This window comes from Lithohypha guttulata, assembly GCF_036872675.1.
Source record: "Lithohypha guttulata strain CCFEE 5908 chromosome Unknown scaffold_3, whole genome shotgun sequence".
In the NCBI taxonomy this organism is placed as follows: Eukaryota; Fungi; Ascomycota; class Eurotiomycetes; order Chaetothyriales; family Trichomeriaceae; genus Lithohypha; species Lithohypha guttulata.
Window position 1 is genome coordinate 2,411,069 of NW_027042752.1, and position 21,080 is coordinate 2,432,148.

At 49.6% G+C, this 21,080-nt stretch overlaps 10 protein-coding genes across 10 annotated transcripts; 6 read left to right on the plus strand and 4 right to left on the minus strand.

Moving 5' to 3' along the window:
• Positions 1-168: 168 nt before the first annotated feature.
• LTR64_004666 (uncharacterized protein) lies at positions 169-1,329 on the minus strand (the record flags this gene model as incomplete). Its single annotated transcript, XM_064899011.1, has 3 exons — positions 169-1,074; positions 1,157-1,239; positions 1,287-1,329. The coding sequence occupies 3 exons, from the start codon at positions 1,327-1,329 to the stop codon at positions 169-171; spliced, it is 1,032 nt and encodes a 343-aa protein (XP_064754968.1).
• Positions 1,330-2,760: 1,431 nt separating this feature from the next.
• On the plus strand, positions 2,761-3,735 carry LTR64_004667 (uncharacterized protein; the record flags this gene model as incomplete). The annotated part of the gene is made up of 2 exons (XM_064899012.1): positions 2,761-2,765; positions 2,835-3,735. 2 exons carry the CDS (start codon positions 2,761-2,763, stop codon positions 3,733-3,735), a joined length of 906 nt encoding a protein of 301 aa, XP_064754969.1.
• Positions 3,736-4,632: 897 nt separating this feature from the next.
• On the plus strand, positions 4,633-6,234 carry LTR64_004668 (uncharacterized protein; the record flags this gene model as incomplete). Its single annotated transcript, XM_064899013.1, has 2 exons — positions 4,633-5,607; positions 5,788-6,234. 2 exons carry the CDS (start codon positions 4,633-4,635, stop codon positions 6,232-6,234), a joined length of 1,422 nt encoding a protein of 473 aa, XP_064754970.1.
• A 730-nt stretch (positions 6,235-6,964) lies between these two features.
• On the plus strand, positions 6,965-8,768 carry HSP60 (chaperonin; the record flags this gene model as incomplete). Its single annotated transcript, XM_064899014.1, has 2 exons — positions 6,965-7,211; positions 7,261-8,768. 2 exons carry the CDS (start codon positions 6,965-6,967, stop codon positions 8,766-8,768), a joined length of 1,755 nt encoding a protein of 584 aa, XP_064754971.1.
• Positions 8,769-9,277: 509 nt separating this feature from the next.
• On the plus strand, positions 9,278-9,996 carry LTR64_004670 (uncharacterized protein; the record flags this gene model as incomplete). The annotated part of the gene is made up of 2 exons (XM_064899015.1): positions 9,278-9,294; positions 9,396-9,996. 2 exons carry the CDS (start codon positions 9,278-9,280, stop codon positions 9,994-9,996), a joined length of 618 nt encoding a protein of 205 aa, XP_064754972.1.
• Positions 9,997-10,270: 274 nt separating this feature from the next.
• On the plus strand, positions 10,271-11,352 carry LTR64_004671 (uncharacterized protein; the record flags this gene model as incomplete). The annotated part of the gene is made up of 2 exons (XM_064899016.1): positions 10,271-11,188; positions 11,281-11,352. 2 exons carry the CDS (start codon positions 10,271-10,273, stop codon positions 11,350-11,352), a joined length of 990 nt encoding a protein of 329 aa, XP_064754973.1.
• Positions 11,353-11,686: 334 nt separating this feature from the next.
• LTR64_004672 (uncharacterized protein) lies at positions 11,687-12,742 on the minus strand (the record flags this gene model as incomplete). The annotated part of the gene is made up of 2 exons (XM_064899017.1): positions 11,687-12,112; positions 12,161-12,742. The coding sequence occupies 2 exons, from the start codon at positions 12,740-12,742 to the stop codon at positions 11,687-11,689; spliced, it is 1,008 nt and encodes a 335-aa protein (XP_064754974.1).
• Positions 12,743-13,845: 1,103 nt separating this feature from the next.
• Positions 13,846-15,564, minus strand: LTR64_004673 (uncharacterized protein; the record flags this gene model as incomplete). The annotated part of the gene is made up of 1 exon (XM_064899018.1): positions 13,846-15,564. The coding sequence occupies one exon, from the start codon at positions 15,562-15,564 to the stop codon at positions 13,846-13,848; it is 1,719 nt and encodes a 572-aa protein (XP_064754975.1).
• A 1,737-nt stretch (positions 15,565-17,301) lies between these two features.
• LTR64_004674 (uncharacterized protein) lies at positions 17,302-18,603 on the plus strand (the record flags this gene model as incomplete). The annotated part of the gene is made up of 2 exons (XM_064899019.1): positions 17,302-17,653; positions 17,705-18,603. 2 exons carry the CDS (start codon positions 17,302-17,304, stop codon positions 18,601-18,603), a joined length of 1,251 nt encoding a protein of 416 aa, XP_064754976.1.
• A 500-nt stretch (positions 18,604-19,103) lies between these two features.
• LTR64_004675 (uncharacterized protein) lies at positions 19,104-20,667 on the minus strand (the record flags this gene model as incomplete). Its single annotated transcript, XM_064899020.1, has 3 exons — positions 19,104-19,384; positions 19,494-20,530; positions 20,579-20,667. The coding sequence occupies 3 exons, from the start codon at positions 20,665-20,667 to the stop codon at positions 19,104-19,106; spliced, it is 1,407 nt and encodes a 468-aa protein (XP_064754977.1).
• Between the last annotated feature and the right edge of the window lie 413 nt (positions 20,668-21,080).

The following is a 21,080-nucleotide window of genomic DNA, read 5'->3' on the forward strand; positions in this document are numbered from 1 at the left end:
AGAAGATGATTGAGGCGGATAAGTTGTGCCAGTATGAGGTGCTATATCTTAAAGACGGGGCACAATAGTCGTGCTCAACAGGCTAGATTGCTCAAAGGTATCGTTCACAGTCATCTACACAACATCGTTCCTTCAACAAGCCAATTCCCAAAATCAATCTTAGCTCATCTATAATTTCGCAGGCAATTTATCATAACCCTGCTTATTTCCACCTTCACCGATCGGTGCATACATCGACCTACTCCTGTCCATGGCCTCCACAGCATCAACCTCAATCCTCGTCAGCAGTTCATTGCAAGTTGGCACATCATGAATCAATCCAATGACTTGACCTGCAGTCCAAACACCATAATCCTTATCACCGTTCAAGAAGACCTGTCGCCCTCTGCTACCAGCGACGTATGGCTGTACCTCCTTGAACTCACCAGTTGTGCTCTCCTTCTCGATCTTAAGCGCCGCCTCTGTGACCTTGTTCCTGAAGAGGCGGGATGTGTTCTTCCATCTTCTGAGCACGAGGTCTGTGTCGGTTTCTTGCGCGTCGACGATGGCTTGCTTGATCTTTTCGTGGATAGGTGCTTCGGCAGTGCACATGAATCGTGTTCCCATGTTGATGCCCTCTGCGCCTAGAGCTAGGGCCGCTGCTAGTCCCTGGCCGTCTGCGAAGCCACCGGATGCGATAAAGGGTACGCCGAGGACTTGTCGCGCTCTACTGAGGAGAATGAAGTTTGTGATGTCGTGCTCGCCGACGTGTCCGGCACATTCGAAGCCGTCTATGCTGAGGAAGTCGACGCCGAGTTTGACTGCGGATTGAGCGTGGCGGATAGTCGTACACTTATGGAGAATGATTGTGTCGTGCTCCTTGAGCATCTTGATAACCGGGCCAGGGGAGTTACCGGCTGTCTCGACGATCTTAATGCCTTCGTCAATGACGACTTGGGCGAATTCGGTATATGGAGGTGGGTTAATCGATGGTAAGAGGGTGATATTGACACCAAAAGGCTTGTCGGTCATGGACTTGCATTTTCGGATCTCCTTGCGCAGGTCTTCTGGTGTTGGCTGGGTGAGAGCTGTGAGCTAGCGAGGTTGTCAGCATTACCGAAATTGTCGAAACTGGTCGCGCTGCTGGGGAGTGAGTAACATCGAGATGAGGACTTACTATTCCCAATCCACCAGCATTAGATACTGCTGATGCTAGTTCTGCGTAGCCGACCCATTGCATTCCACCTTGAACAACAGGTACTGCACACTTGTTAGCTGTATCCCTTTGCACATGCGCAGCATCTCACTTCGTATACCCAGCTTGCGGGTCAGCTCTGTGTTGAAGGGCATTTTAGTCTAAAGGGAAGGTGATGGGCGTGTAATTGATCGATGGCTCGCAAGCTGCTAACTACCTAGACAATAGTAACCTGATAGACCACTGGATTCCTATCGTCTATATGTTCTGGTGAAACAAAGTCAATTCCAAGCAGCAACATGAATCGACTCAGCATCTGATCACGGCCGGCTCTCAGAATACAGAGAAGCCGAGGTCGATCAAGATCCTTGTCGATGGAACAATTCCTGCGCTTAGCCCTATTCAGACTGGCCTCCTCAGCCGAGCTTCAAGTTCTATCTGAACTTCATCGTCTATGTGTTCAGTCTATCGTCGCTCTGCTGCAGCAATACGAGACACCTCTTTGCGTTTCGGAAGATCGGTGTGCATGCTGCGAATAATGGAACAAATGTTCGACCATCACTCAACCACCGCTAAGCAATATCGAAAGATATGATTCTTGTATCAATTCGTTCTTGCTATTGGCAAATGGAGCCAGCCACGTGGCCGAGCTCGACCAGTGAGGGCGAAAGAACTGCTACTATGAGATAGATGTCATGGCGAGTACCGTGGCTGAGATGGAAGTTCACTTCTCGATCGGCCGCCAAGGCAATGACTTTTGTCTAATCTTCATCAGGCGTGCCTGTTCCAAGGTCTAGATGCGGGCGGGATGAGTGTAATCAACGAACCTTGTATAGTAAGCACAAAAGATGCCTACCTACAATTTGACCCAGCCAACTATTGCCTTGCAGCCGGATTTACACAACTTTATTGTTCATTCTGCATGACGACGTTGTTGTACTGACCACAAAGAATGAGCGGGAAGACAACAGGGAAATGCTTCAAAATTCTAACGGCGGGTGAGCCGAGCACTAAAACATTCAATGAATCAAGCCAAATCGGCCACCCTCAAGTCTCCTGCCTGCAGTGGACCAGTACAACCGACATGAGGGGTGTGCCTGCCTTGTGTTCAAGCTTGGCGGACTGAGTGCCCCTATACAAGCTCATTCTCCGTGTAAACATTGTTCGAGCCTGCATCATGGTCAATATCTCCACATTAATTTGCTCCTTACATCTCTGCAAACTTTCTTCATCAATGGTCGCAATTGAAGCCACTCTGTCTGTTGGGTCAAAAGAAAGACCAAGCTTCTTGCTATTTGGAAGAGGGCTGAACAACGAAGATGTCGGAGCTATACTGAGTATAGTGAAACATCATTAGCACCCACGATGTCAGCTCAAATGTTTCTCGCTTATCGACATGTTGCATGCGCCAGACTATCTCTCACGAAATATGTCAGCTAGGATGACTGCTGACGACCAATTCAGATTTCTGCTCACTTGCGTGAAGTGGTCTAACAATGGGAAGGTAAATATATGGCAGCGAATGGTTGTCGTGATGGCTAATGTACTGATATAGGTCGATTTTGGTGAGGTCGCACGAGAATGTAATGTTGTAAGCAAAGGAGCAGCGTTCGTCGTTTAATCCTCCTAGGTTACTGGACAACACTCTAATACTTGTTAGTGCCAAAAGATACGAAAGAATGTTGAAGAGCCATGGAGTTCATCCACATGGTGGTGTATGGGATAGCTCGGCACACCGCAGAGAGGATGCAATGACCAGTCCTATGCTGAAGCAGCCGAGAAAGCGAAAGCAAGACGAGACACTGACCTTCTTCAGAGATGAGGACGACGACGTAAACATACAGAAGACGAAACGGCTATGTACCTATCGTCAGCCTCGTGTCAAGCAAGAGCTTCCGTCCCAAATACCGCCTACAGGCTACCCTGCCTACATGTATCATCCAGCATTCGTGCAACAGCCCTATCCCTACATGCAGCATCTAACACAATCCGGCATGGGTCATCCGCCACCCTTTACAGGAGGCACATTAGCTCATCCTCCGTTCCACCAACCACAAGGCCACAGCTCAGCGTTCGCCATGACGTCTCAGCTATCACCATTCACTATGCCAGCTCAGCCATTGCAGCCAGCCTCGGATCATCAACCAGATTATGGTGCTTTGAACGACATCTATAACCAGAATTTTTCGGCATTTGATGGATTTGAAAACCTGCTTCAAGGAGATGAAGCAATGTCAACAAATGCTGTCAACGACTCGAAGCCTCTCATGGATTTAACAGAAGCTGATCAAACAGTTGCTGAACCCAAGCATTCAGATTCTGTGACGATCAAATCTGAACCTACACCAATATTAGACGTGTCAGAACGATCTCTCGTGACTGCCAACAAGCAGGACGTCCCTAGCACGGCTAACCCCTTCGCTTCCCCGTCATTACCAATCCTTTCGAACACATTGGTGGCTCCGCTGAGATCTGTCCAAGGCTTCGCAGACACTATACAGAGTCAGAACATAGATGTCAAGCAGGAGGAGAACGAAGATTGCATATTTCTCATTGAATAAGGATTGGTTCCTATCATTTATCTAGAGGAAGAGGGCAAGTGCAACCGAAGTGACCTCGGAACACCTATTTGAGGTAGTGAAGTGACTATGCCAATGCACAAGGCCGCGCTATAGATAAGCTCCAGAAGAGCATATTGAGCTTCAGAAGTCAGGGAATACTGATCCTGAGAAAAAGAATGCACCTTCTTGTTTTGTGGTCTCATGCCGTGGTTGCTCTTCATCGTGGACGGCCGTCTCCCGTCAAGGAGTACTGCATCAGGGTTTCAGGGGCTCGGGTCCTGCTACCACGAAAGTCCGACCTTCACTTCAAGTTTGCCCCAACAAGTGTGTCTTGAAGTACTGCTACCTGTTCAGTCATAACTCCACTTCCATGAATAGCTTGCGGCTATATCTGCTGGCTATTCCAAGATGGATCTTTGACGTTCCCACTTACGAGAGACCATTTTACCCACTACCTCGTCGTCGACCTTCACTACTCCAAACAACTCTTCACCAGCTGGATCCAAGTCAAGATCAGTACAAGGTAAGCAGCAGCGAAGTCAATACAACTCACTACGACGGCAATATAACACATTCGAGCATAATTTCTTAGCTCTACCAGTGGCCAACTGCCTGGACGAGCGCGTCGTGTCAACAACCTCGACCATGATAGGTCACTAACTCACCGTGTTTCGTGACCTGGCTACCTAGTCTTCCTGATTGTTCCTGCAACTCCCTATCACCTTCTTCAACCAACCAACCGATCATGTCCGCAGTCGATCTTTGACCACTTGTTTGATCTATTTTACCAATCTATTTATCACTGATCTGATTTTGATTTGCAGAACCTTTAGTATTCAGCGTTATGGCTCCAACCCCAAATGTCCAACACGAAGAGAAGAAGCGACAGCTCGTCCGATGGAATGGCAAGATCGTCAAGCCACAATCTGTCCGCCTGTGCTGACCAAAACAGATGACCTTGACAAGTCTCTCCTTCTCTTCATCACACACACCTGTACCGATTTAGGCATCAAGGTTCCTTGTAAGCCAGCAACGGACGTTGAGAATGTGAGCAAAGCTGATAGTATAGATGCCGAGGTTGCTAAACGCATGGGGGCTGGCTTCAGCGAAGGTGCCATTCAACAACACATCGCCAAGCTTCGAGTCAAGATGGCAACTCTCAAGGTCGCACCCGTTCCCGGTCCTTCGAAGCGCGGCCAAATCACCAGCAGGCCTTCAACTGTGTATGCTATGAGGACGAGAGGTCCAGCCCCACCAGCTCCACCAGCTATATCCAAAGCACGAAGTCGACGAAAAGCCTCAAATGTTCAAGGTGAAGTTGCTGCTGCTGAAGCGACTGCTCAGGATGGTACAGTTGGCAAGCCTCGTGGAAAGCGATGCGCAGCAGCAAGAAAGATCAAACGAAGTGGCTCAGATCCTGCCGACTCCGATGCCGAGTTTGCAGTTGGCAACGATGACGAGTGGGTCAACACAGAAATCAATAACAACGGCAAGCGAGCTCGAAGGACTGGTCGTACAAATAAGGCAAACGCAGGCAGGAAAGTGTCTAAGTCGCAAGCCATCGTAGACACGCTTCAAGAGGCTGATCGTCAGTATGAAGACCAAGTCGGTACAGATCCTGACGCCGGATGGATTCAGAATGCGAGTTTCTTCGGTGAACCCTCTGGTCAAGATGGAATGTCGCAGTCATTCTTTGGCGGCACACATTTCGAGGATGACGACGAAGAGGAAGAGGAGGATCTTGGCCAAGTCGCAAGAGCAGCTGCAGTCGAGAATGCGCATGTTAACTCTGGATTCAACTTCTTCGGCGATGCCCAGAACTTGTCCTTCCCTTTAGAAGAGCAAGTCAGCCCAACATCAACAGCACACTTGGTGAGTCTTCTATCATTCACACTTTGCTCCTGCTGACGTGTCGAGCCTTTCTCCGACTCTGCTCATGCATTCGCAGCCCTTGATGACCAAGATGTGGGAGACTCACAGTTCGCTGTCCACCCCAATCAGCAGGTAACAATTTCAAACTTGTTGTCCTGTACCAGACTGACACTGCTCTAGTTCACTCAGACTTACAACACACCAGAAGCCTCTGGCTTCGGTGGATTCCACGACTTTCACCTTCCGATGTCCACAATGAATACTTCAGGTCAATCACCATTCCTGGCTCCTGGACCGTCCCCAGCTCTTCCAGAGTCTACCACTACAACCATGCCTGGCACTGTCGAGTCATACAACTCGACACGAAATCCATCAATGATCTCTCGAATATCCTCTCAAGCTGGCATACCACACGGAACTGGCTTCGATGGCAACGCATCTCAGCCAACAAGCCCTTACGGGCTGCAACAGCCATCGTTCAACTATGCAATAGATGCAAGCGCCTTTGGTTTCGTTGACCCAATAATGGACCAGGACGGATCTCTGAACTGGCCAGATATAGCAAACGTATTCGGAAATGGCCTGGAGGGAACCGTACCTCAAATGGAGGCAACAAGCATGGCATAGACATCGGTAGAGACGCACAAGGCGAGAAGCAGCAGATCAGGCATTTTCAGATCGCACCAACTGAACGTTGGAATTCGTTGCAATTTCAGGCTCCTGAGCCTGCGTGGTCTAACGCCAGCAGATCCGAGAGGCTTTGAGGAGATTTGACAGTTTTTGGTTTTTAACATTATTCCTCGTCTTGAGATACTAGAGAGAGAGCTCAAGAGTACACACGATCTGGTCATTGAGTGTGCAAAATTATCTCTAGGACTTCAGAAGCACAAGCAACAGTACATCGCTGTTTCCCGGCACTTGTTTCGTGTACATACTACCCTGGGAGGAAGACGTATTTACTTGCTAAATCCGCCCTCTCATAGTGCTATGGTCGTGAATTTGGACCTTAGGAAATTAGTACTTAGGGGATCGTTGTATCGATGACACTATCATGCCTGTGTCGAGACTTTGTGTGATCGTCGACTTCAACGGTTCAACAATGAGCAGACGCGAAAGGTTCTTCAGCGGAAGCTAACAGTTTTTCCACTAATCTAATTTCAGATTAGCTTTGGCTCCCGATCGAATTAGAAGAAAGCGCTGGAATCGCGACTTCCCCGAGAACTTTTCTAAACATTTCCAGCTTCGAAGCACATCAGCATTCTTGCATCTTATTCTTGACATCTAAACGAGCTTCATCGTTTTCTATCTGAAAATCCCTTTCCCGATCCTGTATATTATTGTAATATAGAAAGACACGATGCAGCGCGCCCTATCCTCCAGCGTGCGCTCAGCACTTTCCTCGACTTCCCCATATTCTCGAGCGTCTGGTCGAAGTTTGCAGCAGCTGAGATTCGCACACAAGGAACTCAAGTTCGGAGTAGAAGGACGAGCATCACTGCTCAGGGGTGTTGATACATTGGCCAAGGCTGTCGCGACAACATTGGGTCCAAAAGGTCGAAATGTATTGATAGAATCGAGCTATGGCTCACCTAAGATCACAAAGGGTATGTTTGTTTTGTCAGCGTCGAAGGATTAATACTGACAGCCCTCTAGATGGTGTCACAGTTGCCAAAGCGATCTCGTTACAAGATAAATTCGAGAACCTCGGCGCACGACTACTACAGGATGTGGCCAACAAGACCAACGAGTCGGCTGGCGATGGTACAACCACTGCTACTGTCCTAGCGCGAGCCATCTTCTCTGAGACTGTGAAGAACGTCGCAGCCGGCTGCAACCCAATGGATCTACGAAGAGGTATTCAGGCCGCCGTTGATGCCGTTGTCGACTTCCTACAAAAGAACAAGAGAGACATCACTACAAGTCAAGAGATCGCGCAAGTGGCTACAATTTCTGCCAACGGAGACAAGCTCGTTGGTGACCTCATCTCGAATGCTATGGAGAAGGTCGGCAAGGAGGGAGTTATTACAGTGAAGGAAGGCAAGACCATCGATGACGAGCTGGAAGTTACTGAGGGTATGCGATTCGATCGAGGTTTCCTCTCCCCCTACTTCATCACCGACACAAAGAGCCAAAAGATTGAGTTCGAGAAGCCCCTCATCCTCCTATCCGAGAAGAAGATCTCCGCTGTTCAGGATATCATTCCAGCCCTCGAAGCCTCTACTCAGCTCCGTCGACCGCTCGTGATCATCGCTGAGGATGTTGATGGCGAGGCTCTTGCGGTCTGCATCCTGAACAAGCTGCGAGGTCAGCTACAGGTCGCAGCTGTCAAGGCTCCAGGTTTCGGTGACAACAGAAAGAGCATTCTTGGTGATATCGGCATCCTCACAAATGCTACTGTCTTCACTGATGAGCTGGACATCAAGCTTGAGAAGGCCACTCCAGATATGCTCGGCAGCACTGGCAGCATCACAATCACAAAGGAAGACACAATCATCCTCAATGGTGAGGGTAGCAAAGACTCGATTTCTCAAAGATGTGAGCAGATCCGAGGTGTCATGGCTGATCCATCCACTTCTGAGTATGAGAAGGAGAAGCTACAAGAACGACTTGCTAAGCTTTCTGGCGGTGTCGCAGTCATCAAGGTTGGTGGCTCATCCGAAGTCGAGGTCGGCGAGAAGAAGGACCGAGTTGTTGATGCACTGAACGCTACTCGTGCCGCGGTCGAAGAGGGTATTCTACCTGGTGGTGGCACTGCCCTAGTCAAGGCTGCCGCAAGTGCTTTGGACGGCGTCAAGCCATCTAATTTTGACCAGCAGCTCGGTGTTAGCATTGTCAAGAATGCCATTCAGAGACCTGCCCGAACCATTGTTGAGAATGCTGGTCTCGAGGGATCAGTTGTCGTTGGCAAGCTACTTGATCAATACGGCAAGGAGTTCAACAAGGGCTTCGACTCCTCCACTGGCGAGTACGTTGATATGATCCAGGCTGGTATCGTCGATCCTCTCAAGGTCGTGCGAACAGGTTTGATTGACGCTTCTGGTGTTGCCTCCCTGCTAGGTACTACTGAGGTCGCCATCGTTGAGGCACCAGAAGAAAAGGGCCCTCCAGCTATGGGTGGTGGCATGGGTGGAATGGGAGGTATGGGCGGCGGAATGTTCTAAGCTAATTGTCTCGGCGACCGAGTTCGTCAGCAAGAGCTGGCGTGATACTTTCAGCGATACCCAACACCCTCTTCGACATCATTTTGTGATTTAGCGACCGACCTTACTCTACCTATTTTGCATCAATATTGCGAGTCCCGACTCTCAACGTTATCTATTTCGCCGATTCAATCTCCACTCTCATCTTCAGCTACTGTGTGAACACCAAAATATCTAGGCGGAAAGACAAAAGCAATGTTACTGGTGGCAAGGAATAAAAAGACGAGAATCTACAGAAAGGACGTCAGGAGGAGCACGTCCAACAAGCGTCAACGCGCAGGGAGGAGATTGTGTAAGATAGCGTGGTGGATTGAGACAATGTGTTCGTGTATAGAAATGTGACTAGTTCAAATTTTTCGATTGTCCCTAATATTCTCTTGCCTTGAGTTCTCTCATGCCACTCTCAGATGTTGCCTGGAAGCGATCGAGAACATTAGCAATAGTCTTGTCTACTCTTGGTTCTTGCCGTCATGTTTAACAAGGAACCGTATCTTGGAAATGTTATTCTTCCAACACGTCTCGCTTCTTAGGATAACCTAGTCTTCGAAATTACCGTTGTTCTTCTCGCCCTATTTGCCAACAAACTAGGTCAATCGGCCGTGCCACACAGTCAAGTGAAGCCCAAGAGAGGACAAACAACGATGGTAAATTAGCAAACAAGCGGAGCCAAAACAGGAGAAGTGGTGCTGATGGCGCGAAGACGGGGAGGACAACCGTGTCTCTCACACAGCCTGAAATTGGGTCTCAAGCTCAAGATGAGCAACAAATCGAGCAGATGGAGGATTCCGTTGGTGATAGGGTTGCAGGAGAGAAGCGCAAGCGGTCAGTGTCCACCGTACTAGATGAAGGATTGCTTAGTCCTGGTTGGCAGCCACCAGCGAAACAGCTGAAGCTCGATCAGAGTCAGGCTAATGCATTAATGGAAGAGACGAAGGAGGCTCCAGCCGGAGAAGGAAGACAAGAAATCCTTAGCACACTTGAAGATGTTGTCGAAGAGAACAAGAGGAAGGACGTTAAGATGCATTTTAGGTCTGAGCCTGAGCCTTGGTCTTCACAGCCTTTGACCTGGCTCACGTATAATCGCAACGCTGCACCTATCCGAAATCCGAATCTAGGACGAGTCTTGACTGATGAGGAGGTACAAACGCGAAAGTTGGGAGATCAGACGAAAGAGTCACCGAAGGACTGATTCTCAGTACGTACAGAAACGTTCAGCATTAGCTCTGGAAGACAGGAGCTAGTGAGCTGATACGAATGGGGAGGTATGGGTTGAAGATTATGCATGACGTCAAGCTGGAGCGATTTTATGGTTGCCCGATTCGATCATGAATATACCTAGACAATGAATCGATCTGAAGAGCTACATTTTGGTCCGATTTGAGCATCACAGCACTGGACAATTCTCATCTCGACCAAAGTCCTAGACCTGGCAGTATACGCTGAGGAATTCGAATTGAGTCACCATGACACATCCGATCCCGTCGCGCGAAGCTCTTCGAGCTCTAGCAAGACTATGCCGCAGCAGTCGTCCTATCGCGCAGCATCACAATCAGAGGTCACAATCTTTGCGCCAGCCATGTCTCACAGCGTCTATACAGTCTCACTGGAAACACAACTGTACTTCTTCTCAGCAGACAAGGTCAAAGACCACCCTCGCCGAAGCACAAGAACCACACACCTTCGCCAACGACCCATCTCGCTACAACGCCCAAAACCGCATAGGACCAGAACCAACCCGCCAAGGCACATCAGACCCTCAAATGGAGGCCACAGATCCCACCCTACCCGACATCACAAACTACTACACCCTCTTCCCAAAAACCCTTCCCAGCGGCCCTCCCCAACCACAGTCCTCCCTCCCAGACTCCTCAACAATCACCAACCCCAACAAACCACCACCAGTCTTCCATATCAACCCCCGCGAACTCCGACATGAATTCCTCAAACTCCAGTCCCTACACCACCCGGATAAATTCCAAGCCGGGACCGTCGCGCATCAACGGGCCTACGCCTTGTCTACCCTCCTCAATAACGCGTACAAAACGCTCTCGGACCCGCTTCTCCGCTCGCAGTACCTTCTCCAGCTCCTCTATGACATTGATGTAACGACTGAAGATAACTCGACTCATCCCAGCGATCCCGAGACACTAATGGTAGTTATGGAGGCACAAGAAGAGCTCGAGAACGTGAACAAAGAAGGTGGAGAGGAAGTCGTGCAGAGGCTGAAAGAGGAGAATGGGACGAGGATATGGAGGACTGAGAAGGAGTTGGGTAGCGCGTTCGAGGAGGGAGATAAGGAGAGGGCAAGGGATGAGAGTGTCAAGTTGAAGTATTGGATGAGTTTGCAGAGTGGGTTGAATGAGTGGGAACCTGGCAAGGAGGTGAGGTTGACGCATTGAATGGGGAGGGTAGACTGTGGTTTGGTAGGTATATGAGACGAGAGTCTGTAGACACTACCACTCGATCGGTGTAGGGTGGTAAAGACATGAAAGAGCAAAATTGCCAGGCGCTCGGCCATCGACTACGGAAGTTTCGCGACGCTTGAGTAGCTTGAGTAAAGAGGCGTATTCGTAGAGTACAAGAACGTAAAAGGATGTGGTCTAATGCGGTAAGCTCCGGAGCTGGTTGCTCTGAGAGTTGATTGATCTGCTGCATATACTACTCGAAAACTATGCCTTCTCGTATACAGTCGATACTGCCTCGATGATGTCGAAATCGATATAGAGGAACTCCTAACCATGATCTAGACATTGACCACCAAGAACAACACAATGAGATGTATTACTGTGCTCAGCATCTGGCGCCATTACACTGCTGATCCATGTTCTTCTAGTCATATCTGCCTTTTTGTGCTCTTCCGAGTCTAACGTTGCTGCACGTCAATCCTTCTCAGGCTGTGCTACCAGGAAGTCTTTCAGTAGCCCTCTTTTCGCAGTGAACGAAGCTTTGAGACTGCTCACTCGAGCTCCGTCATCGTTTCTCATCGTGATTGCGCGGTTACTGCTGATCTCATTCAGGCTCATCCGAACACCAGCCTGCTGTAAATCGAGACTAGCAGCACTAACTTGTTGAGCCATGACTTTTGCCAGATTGTTCTCTGACTTGGAACGTACTGATATGTTAGATTGTGACACAGGCGATGCACTTTTCAAATTGGGATTGAGTACGCCTGGGGAATTGTTCTTCGGGATCAGCAATTCGGTGGAAACGGTGTATCTTTGCTTTTCTCCTACTCGCTGCTGTGATAGGATCTCGGCTTCATGCTCTTTCGCCAGTCGTTGTAGTTCTTTTGCTCGGAACTCTTCCTAGTTGTCCCGTTGGTTTTGAGGCCAGTTGAGGTTGATTGACCACACTTCCCGATCAGGATCTTCGAGCATTAGACTTCGGCCATGAGGTTTGCGAGAGAGTATGAGTCGGTCAAGACCACAGAAGTCTTCAGTGTAGCCCCATGGTTTCGTCTTACCATTAGTTCTCTTCGTGAAACACACTCCGTGATGAGTCCACTTATGTTCGAACATCTCGTTTGCCTCTGGATCTGGGATGAAATAAGAATCGGAGAAGATATTGCAGACCCAACCAGGTACATAGAGCACATTGTCCAGCGTAATGACGCGGCTTTGGTGGTTGTTAGGCTTGCATCTGATCTTGAGGTCGACTGATCCGATACCCCTGACGGAGATCTGCTTCTGGCCGGCCACAGTGAGGACATAGGTATCGAATGGGGTGAAAGTCTTAAACCAATACTTGTCAACGGCAACGTGAATGTTGCTAGCTGAGGAGAAGATCCAGTCACAACATGGGGGCTTTCTTGGGCGGAATTGCTTAGCCTTTGGCTTTGGCAGCGAGGGAAACGAACGTCGGCTAGGTTGCAGCGTGAGTGGATGGATTGATATCGCTGAAGGTGGTAGAGAACCACGAGGATCTTCGAATGACATTGCTAAGATTAGTCCAACGACGGTGAGAACATGAATCCAAAAGGCCTCTACCACTCGATTGAAGATGTGCTACTGCGAACTTCTTAATTGCAGTTAGACCTACATGATTCTCATCGAAGAGTGAACTCGGCAGGTCCGCATTCGTGCCTGCCATGCTGATGATCGTAAAACTCGACGTATGTATTTAGAAGCCGCGATCGCGACATGGTACTTGGCTCTCAAGAAGACCGTGTAACCAAGCCATGCGTATGTACTGGAGCAAGAATTCGGGATAAATTGCTGTCTGTGCTGTATCCGTTGGGTCGACTGAGGAACATGGGAAGAAGAGCTCGTGACTAGACTGTTCGGGGACGTTCATCAAATGTCCAAATTCATCAACGTCCTCAATCTGGGGACGCACTCCACAAGGCCACCCAGCACGCCAAGCAGTTTCCGTCTTCCAGATACACTCGTCTCTGCCTATACTACACTGACACATGTTGCTATTGCGCGTTTGCTGCTCGGAATATCTAAGCAATCAATGTACGAACTTCGGCAGTCGTAGTGACTAACCATTATCAGAAGCCGATGCTGTTGCGTCGAAAGTAACCGAGTCATGTTCAGAATCACTTTGACACAAACCGGACCTCTGGAAAAGAAGGAGTCCAACAAAGAGATTAGGACTACACCAGTGCAACCGCAGACAGTGAGGTTCATGCCTTTACCAATCTTTTCTGGGCAGCAGATACCCAGAACAGCTGAACCCAGTGCTAGCCATACAGAAAGTGATCAGCACATCGAGAAGCAGCATCGGAAGAAAAGCAAGCGTCTGACGAGGGACCAAAGGCGCGACGTAATGCTCATGAGACGCCTCGGGCATACTTACGAACACATAGCTCAGTTTCTCGATGTCACACAGGCTGCTGTGCAATATACAGTCAAGACAGGGAGAGCTTCGCCACAACACTATAAGGCTGGGCGAAAGAAACCCCAGAGTTCATCGAACTCAAGTTCTCTCAATGGTCTGAAGTCTGGTGTGAGCGATCTCGGCATCGATCCGACAGCTTCATCAGAAAAGACGAGAGTATTGACCACATAGGTCATGTCTATTGCTATACATCGTGCTACCGAAATGCCATTTCTCTGACAAGCCCAGATTTGACCCATCCTCTCGCGAATTCTCGCCCCGTCCAACACACAGCTAGGATCCACCAGACTCTGCCTAGCCAAGCATCGTACCACACACTCTGTCTCCAACCCTTCTTCCTCCTGAGCGCTGTTACCAGTCTCTGGACTGCACCTTCAAGCACTACAGCAATCCCGTTGAGTAAGAAAAACCTCATCTCACCAGCAGCATCGCTCCATCGACCAGCCATCACACCTCGCACCGAAAATGCATGCACGATTGCAGAGCTGGTAAATGCACCAATGACCTTTCCCACGTCTGCAGGCTGGTCTTTGGACTTACAAAGGAGTTTCCGCTCAAGCCACTCGCCAGGCCAGACACCCCAGACTAGAAAGAGGCGAGCGAAGAGGCGGTGCCAACCAAATGACCAGAAGCCACGTACCGAGGTCAATGACCAGACTCGAGTGGTGTAGAGTGGTGGGAAGAACGATAGAGGATGGGGTTTGAGGGGATGAAGCATGATAGCAGCGATGGAATGACCGAGACTGAAGGCTGACATGAGGAAGCTGCCTAGGGCAATGGTCAAAAGCAACTGGACGGGAGTGGACAGGTCGTCAAAAAGTTCGTGCTGGCGATGAAGTCTATACCTCATAGATGAACGGCTGGTCGAGGAGAAGGGATCGTAGTCGTCTATCTCAAGCGTGCTGGCGAGGTAGCCGTCATAGATGTTCGAGATGATGTACCAGGCCGCAAGCTGGATAGGCATAACATGCACCACGATGCTGTGTATCCGATTTGCGATGGTCGGAATCCACGTCTTCCTAGTATGCCGGACATCTGCTGTCGTCCAGGTGAAGCCTTGGCCACGCATTGAGAGCTCTAACTCCAGTGCCCAAGCAGCACGATCGAACCAGGTACAAGGCCACTCCTTGTGCGTAATGGCGTATTCCGTGACCGGTGTGGGTCGTGGGCCAGTTACTGTCTTGTAGAGGAAGTACGAGGCCGTCTCGGTCGTTGTGGATTGGCGCCTTGAGTAATGCGAGACATCCTTGGCGGGTGCGATGTGTATCGAAGTCGACGTTGCTCGAGGCGCAGAGGCATGAATTGAGCCATTAGCTCTACCATTGACCTTAGAGCGCTTGTCCTTGTTACACTTTGCTGCAGCATCATCGCGTTCAGGAGAATGCAATCTCGACTTTGAGACCTTATTGTTTGACTTTTCAGTGTGGTGGTATGGATCTCGAACACCACCATCGGTCCATTCACGTTCTCGCCTTAATTCACCGTCCTCACTGTAAGGTGTCTCTGGCCGTTCATGATGTATGTAACTTACCCGCTTCGGGATATTGCCAAACCACCAAGCGGATATGAAGAAGGCGTCAAGGACTCTAGTGCCGCCATAAATACCAACCAGACCTAACTGGTAGGTCAAGCCAATGGATTGTGGTACATGATATGCTAGAGGTAAGCGAATGAACAAGATAGCCGCAGTGATCGCAAGGATAGTCCGTAGGAGTCTTACTGGTGCTGAAGTCACTGCTGGAGGTGGTGGTGGTGGGAGTAGTACTAGAGCAAGGTAGTAGATCAGGGGTGGAAGTATCGCTGCCTGTATTGTTAATGGGGTTGTTCCGGGAACAGGGTGCAGTGATGGTCGGGGCTCCGACGACTCAAACTGCTTCAAGGCCCCCTCGATTTTGCCTGCTAACACTTCCCACATCGCGACTTGATTTCCCATCCTCCTGCGGGAAATCTCAACAGACGTGTTCTGGACTGTGTATCTGTTTGAGCGTGAGGTGAAGTCGTTTTCCTGATGACGTCAACATGTTAGTTGTTTGCTGTTGCTCACCATCTGCGGGATTCGAGTCTTTCTCGTGCCTGACGAGCACGCGTTCTGTGGCTCCTCGTAACAAAGACTTCTCTTAGTAGGAAGATATTACACGACTATGGCCACAAGTGGCTTGGTCGATACGGGACATAACATCACTACTACAAAACCTGAATAACATTTTATGCATTTCCTGCGATTTCTCTTGGCCCTGCGTACGGACAACTGTTCACGGCAGGTGCTTCCTCAGTTCCTGCCATATGTTGATAGTAATGTTGCTCTTTCCGAACTGACTTGAAGAAAAGCCAGCAACCCCTCCACCTAAGAATTTCTTTGTTTTGCTTGACATGCTTCTAAGTGATTCTCGTGTCACACAGGGTACTCACCATTCATGTTTTATGATCTTTAACGGGCATGCCACTTGTTACTTTGTGCAGTTCACTCATCACGTTGTTCTGAAGATGCGACGTGTTTCCTTTCGCAACATAACAATACTTCAACGAGCAGCTCTTCCGGCAACAACAACGTATCGTGATGAGCGTCATTTGATGATGCAAGGGGTCGAACCAGTGACCCCTTACGTCTTTGTCGCAGAGAGCTTGTGAGCGCTGCAGCAAACAGGCTCGACCATTCGTGACTTGCAGCTTTTGATGCGCAGCTTTCAGATATCTGCACTATTGCAGCTAGGTCAAATGTCAGACTCTGTCAGCATTGTAAGCAAAACACCTGCATGGGCATTTCTGTACACATTTCCGGCTGACTTGTGCCAAAATTGAGTATGCCGCCATGCAGCGTTGGTGCCATCGCTCCCGCACTCTCTCGTATCGTTGTCATTGCAGAACAATCACATACCACAAAGAATCTCTTGGGGGTTCAGTGGATGGAAAACACGGCGCCCTCGATACAAGATGCCCGGAATTTTCAGCAAGCTGCCTCGAAGCCGGATCCCCGTCACCCATTTGAGGATAGTCTTTCCGCTTGACAAAGGAGTGCTCACCACAGCATCATTCGAGTCTTTCGTTTTCGAGATGTTGACCTGTCAACCATTGACTATTCGCGCGACAGCTCGTTAGAGATATTGAATAAGAAAGGTCGTCCGGTTCTTTGATGTAATTTGACAAGTCTGGTGATGCGATTTTGAGGTCTTGGCCGAGGTTGCAAGCTCACCATTCGTCGAAAGTCCGCAACTTGTGCAGCGGACTTGCGCTGCGTGCGTCTGCGAACCATGATATGAACAGCCAGTCCGAGCCGAAGTTGTGAATCCTTCTACTCCGTCGCCTCCAGTCTTATCTGCGTTTCGCTCATCCTCCTACGCAATACATTCAGCCGTGGAAAAGTGCCTACCAGGATTCCCAAGATTTACCCCAGGACGGCTACTGCAGTAGCAAGCGATAATACTAAAACCACGTGCACTACCAGTCAAAACCTGAAAAGCCACCAAACGAGCGGATGAAGTCGAACATACAGTCCTCGTATCAAACGTCCTACCATCCTCGCCCTGTAGCTATCGATGCTGGTCTGACCGCCTCGGGTCCGGCGAGACCCAATGACAACCTTTTTCGCCCACATCCCCTACATAACAGGCAATTCAATACCCTCAGCAGTACAAATATTCAATTGCCAGCTGCGATGATTGTCGCTCAGCCTCCATTACCGGCGCAACCACCGCGCAAGATTCTGCGCAATCCATTGCATCCTTCAGTTGTAGACAAACTCGATCCAGCTTTTGTCAAGTTGTACAACGAATACATCGCGCCCGGGCCACCACCATCGACCGATGTCGAAGCAGCAAGAGCAAACTATTCGGCCTTGTATAGCTATGCCACTGCACCTGCTACTGGGGTCGGGGGTATTGGAGAGACAATGGTACCTGGCTGGGACAAGTATCCAGGCGACATCAACGTCAGGGTATATGTACCTCCAGGAGAAGAGCTAGGCACGAGAAAAGTATGGCCTGTACATTTCAATTTTCATGGAGGTGGTAGGTAATCTTTTGTTTGGCGTGTTCGAGGCGCTCGCTAACAAGGCTCAGGCTGGGCTGTCGGTGATCTCGAGACATCGGCGCATCTGTGTCACCACATTTGCGCCAGCGTGCCGTGTTGTGTCATCGATGTTGAATATCGACTGATACCTGATTACCCCTTCCCGATAGGCATCATGGACAGTCTCGCTGCAATTGCGCACATCCTTGTCAACCACAAAACCTTCTCGATCGACCCTCATAATATTACCTTTGGCGGCGAGTCTTCTGGCGCAACCATTTCGCTCGTCCTATCACATCTTTTCCGCGATGCAGGAGAGTCCTACGCAAAGAGGTTGAAGGGTGTCGTAGTCGGTACACCAAGTATATCTGACATACGGAACTACAATACTCCTGCAGAAAGTCCTTGGCAGAGCATGCGCGAAAGCGAGTTTGCACCTCTACTCGATTGGCAGAAGCTGAAATGGTTCGATACCTTCAAGTGGATGAGTCTCGCGCCTCAACAGCCATACCAGCAGGGTCATCATCCACAGTTAGGGTCTGTAAAAGGCTCAGGCGCGCCTTCTCCGAGCTCACGCGTTCGGCGACCGAGTTATCGTGAAATGAGCAGGGATGTGAGCTGGTACTCGAATCTACTGGATGCCCCTAATTTCAAGAATCTCGCACCACATACCTGGATCGGTACAGCCGAGATCGACCCCTTACGAGACGAAGCCGAGGCATACGCTGAGAAACTGCGCGAACATGGCAATAATGTCGTCAACAAGCGCTACCCTGGAGTTCCGCATCCTTTCATGCACATGGACGGCATACTACGCCAGGGCAGGGAGTACGTAAGCGACGTTATCCTCAACATCAGACAGTGCTTGCATCCGCCAAAAGAGTCTGAAGAAGCCAAAGAAGAGAAACAGGATGACGAGGCAGAAGAGCAGGACGAAATGAAGGAGTGACCGGACAATTCTCTTACCTACGCGACAGGAGTCGATTTGAATTTTGCTTTTTTGGGACAAGAATTCGAGTAAGGGCTACGGCTCATGCTCATGGATAGCAATGGTGTTGGTGGCAAACTGAGACGGAACACGGGGTTAAGCATCGACAGCAATAGTCTGGTACAGGGTCGGCACGGAATTGTCTTCGACTATCAGCATCACTGGGTAGTGGTAGCCAGGGCGAATTTGAGCTGCGTCGGAGGAGCTACACCAGGATCTGATAACATATTTCGTGAGTCAGTAGATATTCCGCCTATTAAAAGGAGGTTCCCATTAGTCACATATTCGTCGAACAGACAAAGCGTATCTATGTCAGCTTTCACATAGTCTAATACCTAGCACAGAGAGAACCGAATAGAAAGCAGTTATCAGAACAACTACGATTTATGTGCACAACGCTTCATGTCTTGTTTCTCTTTTCTCTCAACTATTTCACAACACATAAATACACACGTACATACTCACGCCTTCGCAGCAAAAGTCTCCTCACCAGACCCAACACTCCCAGCATGACTTCCCAACCTCTTCTTGCTAACCAGTCTAAAGCCACCAAGGAGAACGATCGCACCCTGAACAAGCAGAATAACAGCCAAGGTAACCAATGCCCCAATAACGCCGCAGACGACCTTTGAGAGGCCACCTGAGCTCGAATTGCCAGATGAGTTATTGTTGCCAGATGAGGACGAAGAAGAAGAAGATCCGTCCTCATTGTTGAGATAGGATGGGGAGCAGACGCCGGTAGCTAGAAGTTACGTTAGAGTTGGAAATGGAAGGGAATTTGAGTAGCTACTTACTATTTCCACAAGCCTGGCACCAGCTCTGCTGATCAGCAATGGAGAACTTGTTCATACCTGTCACGAAATCATTCCATGGTAACGGCGACCGACCAGAATTAAACAGAGGATACTCCACCGGCTCCGAGATATCTGATGTAGTGCCGTTGTGGAAGAGGAAGCGCACGGAGATCTGGTCAGCGGAGGGGAAAGAGGTCGAAGTCACACTAGTGTTCGTAACGAGTTCCCAGACCAGTGAGCTGGCATAGTCTGGCACGCCGAAGAAACCAGGGTTGACTTCTGTCAGGTTCGCGAGGCCGAAGAACGAGAGCATGCCTGCGTAGGCACCGAACTGGATGTTGAGCTTTGACTTGCCTTTGCTGGTGATGGTTGCGTTGAGAGCTTCGACTACTTCAGCGGCGATGATTGAGCCGGTGATGGCGCGGATTGGTTCTGAGGAATTGTATGCGAGACCGAATTCGTGCTGGTCGGCGAGGTATTTGAGTTCGGTCATTGTGGTATCGTCGGGGATTTCTGCGGTAGCGTTGTGGATGCTTGCGACGTTTAGAAGATCCCAGATTGTGTAGCCGTTTCTGAAGCTGCTTTGCGATTGGGAGAAGGTTTTGTTGATCATAGGGTAGATTGAATTGTACAGGTCTTGCGTGCGACTCAAGGTCTCGAGATATTGTGCTGAGGTGTAATATGCATTCGAGCTCAGTTGCGCATTTGCGCAGTTTGTGCTTCCTTGCAGCCAGGCCGAGTTCTCACTGTTTGCGCCAGTTTCGACGGTTTGAAGCGGGATCAATTGGTAGCCATTGAGAGGTGTTTGTACAACGGTGCCGTTTCGTAGGGTGGTAGAGCCCACTTGGGATCCGACTGGTGGGTAGATACCCTGCAAGAAGGCTTGAGCAGAGACCTGGAGCACAGTGTCGACGGGTGCAGAGGCGATGATCTGCGACTGCTTTACTAGATCCGAGTTGAGGCCATAGATACGTCGCGAGCTGTCAGACGCAACATATCGATTTCTGTAATATGTTCCTGATGTGAATACTTCCTCGTAGCCAAGGTCGGTCAAATTAGCTGGAGGTGTCGACTTGGCCGTGCGGTCACCATGTCTGACCTGTGTTAGTGACCTTGCTATTGCTGTATAAGTATAGACTCACCTCGAGAAGATATAGACGCCAAGTACAGTCTCCTGTGCTGTTGTTAGTGTAGCAGCGAGTGCTGCGACCAAGCAGTTCTGAACACGCATGGCTGGACTTTTTGAGGAAAAGTATGACAGTAAGCAGAGCAGGACAAGCAGTGAAGCAGATTCACACAGTAACACAGGTGGGCGTTGATGGCTTATCAAACTAAATGTACCTGCAAGGTTATCTTACTGTGAAGATTCTGCAGCTCACGAAGTGGGGAGTTGCAATATACTCAGACCGTCACGATGATCTTGGTTACGAGGGGTTGCTCTTGTCTCAGACAACGTACAGTAACTGACTTCAACGACTTTCTCCGAGGCTTGTATCTCGATCCTTGAAGATCCATTCCCAAAGGTTCCATTCGTGCTATCGCAAATGTTCGCGTTTTGGAAGAGCGCGATAAGGCCTCTGTTCGTGTCTCACGGCTTCATGTGCGAAAGTGAGTCCGGGCGTCCCATCACGCTGCATGTTTGGC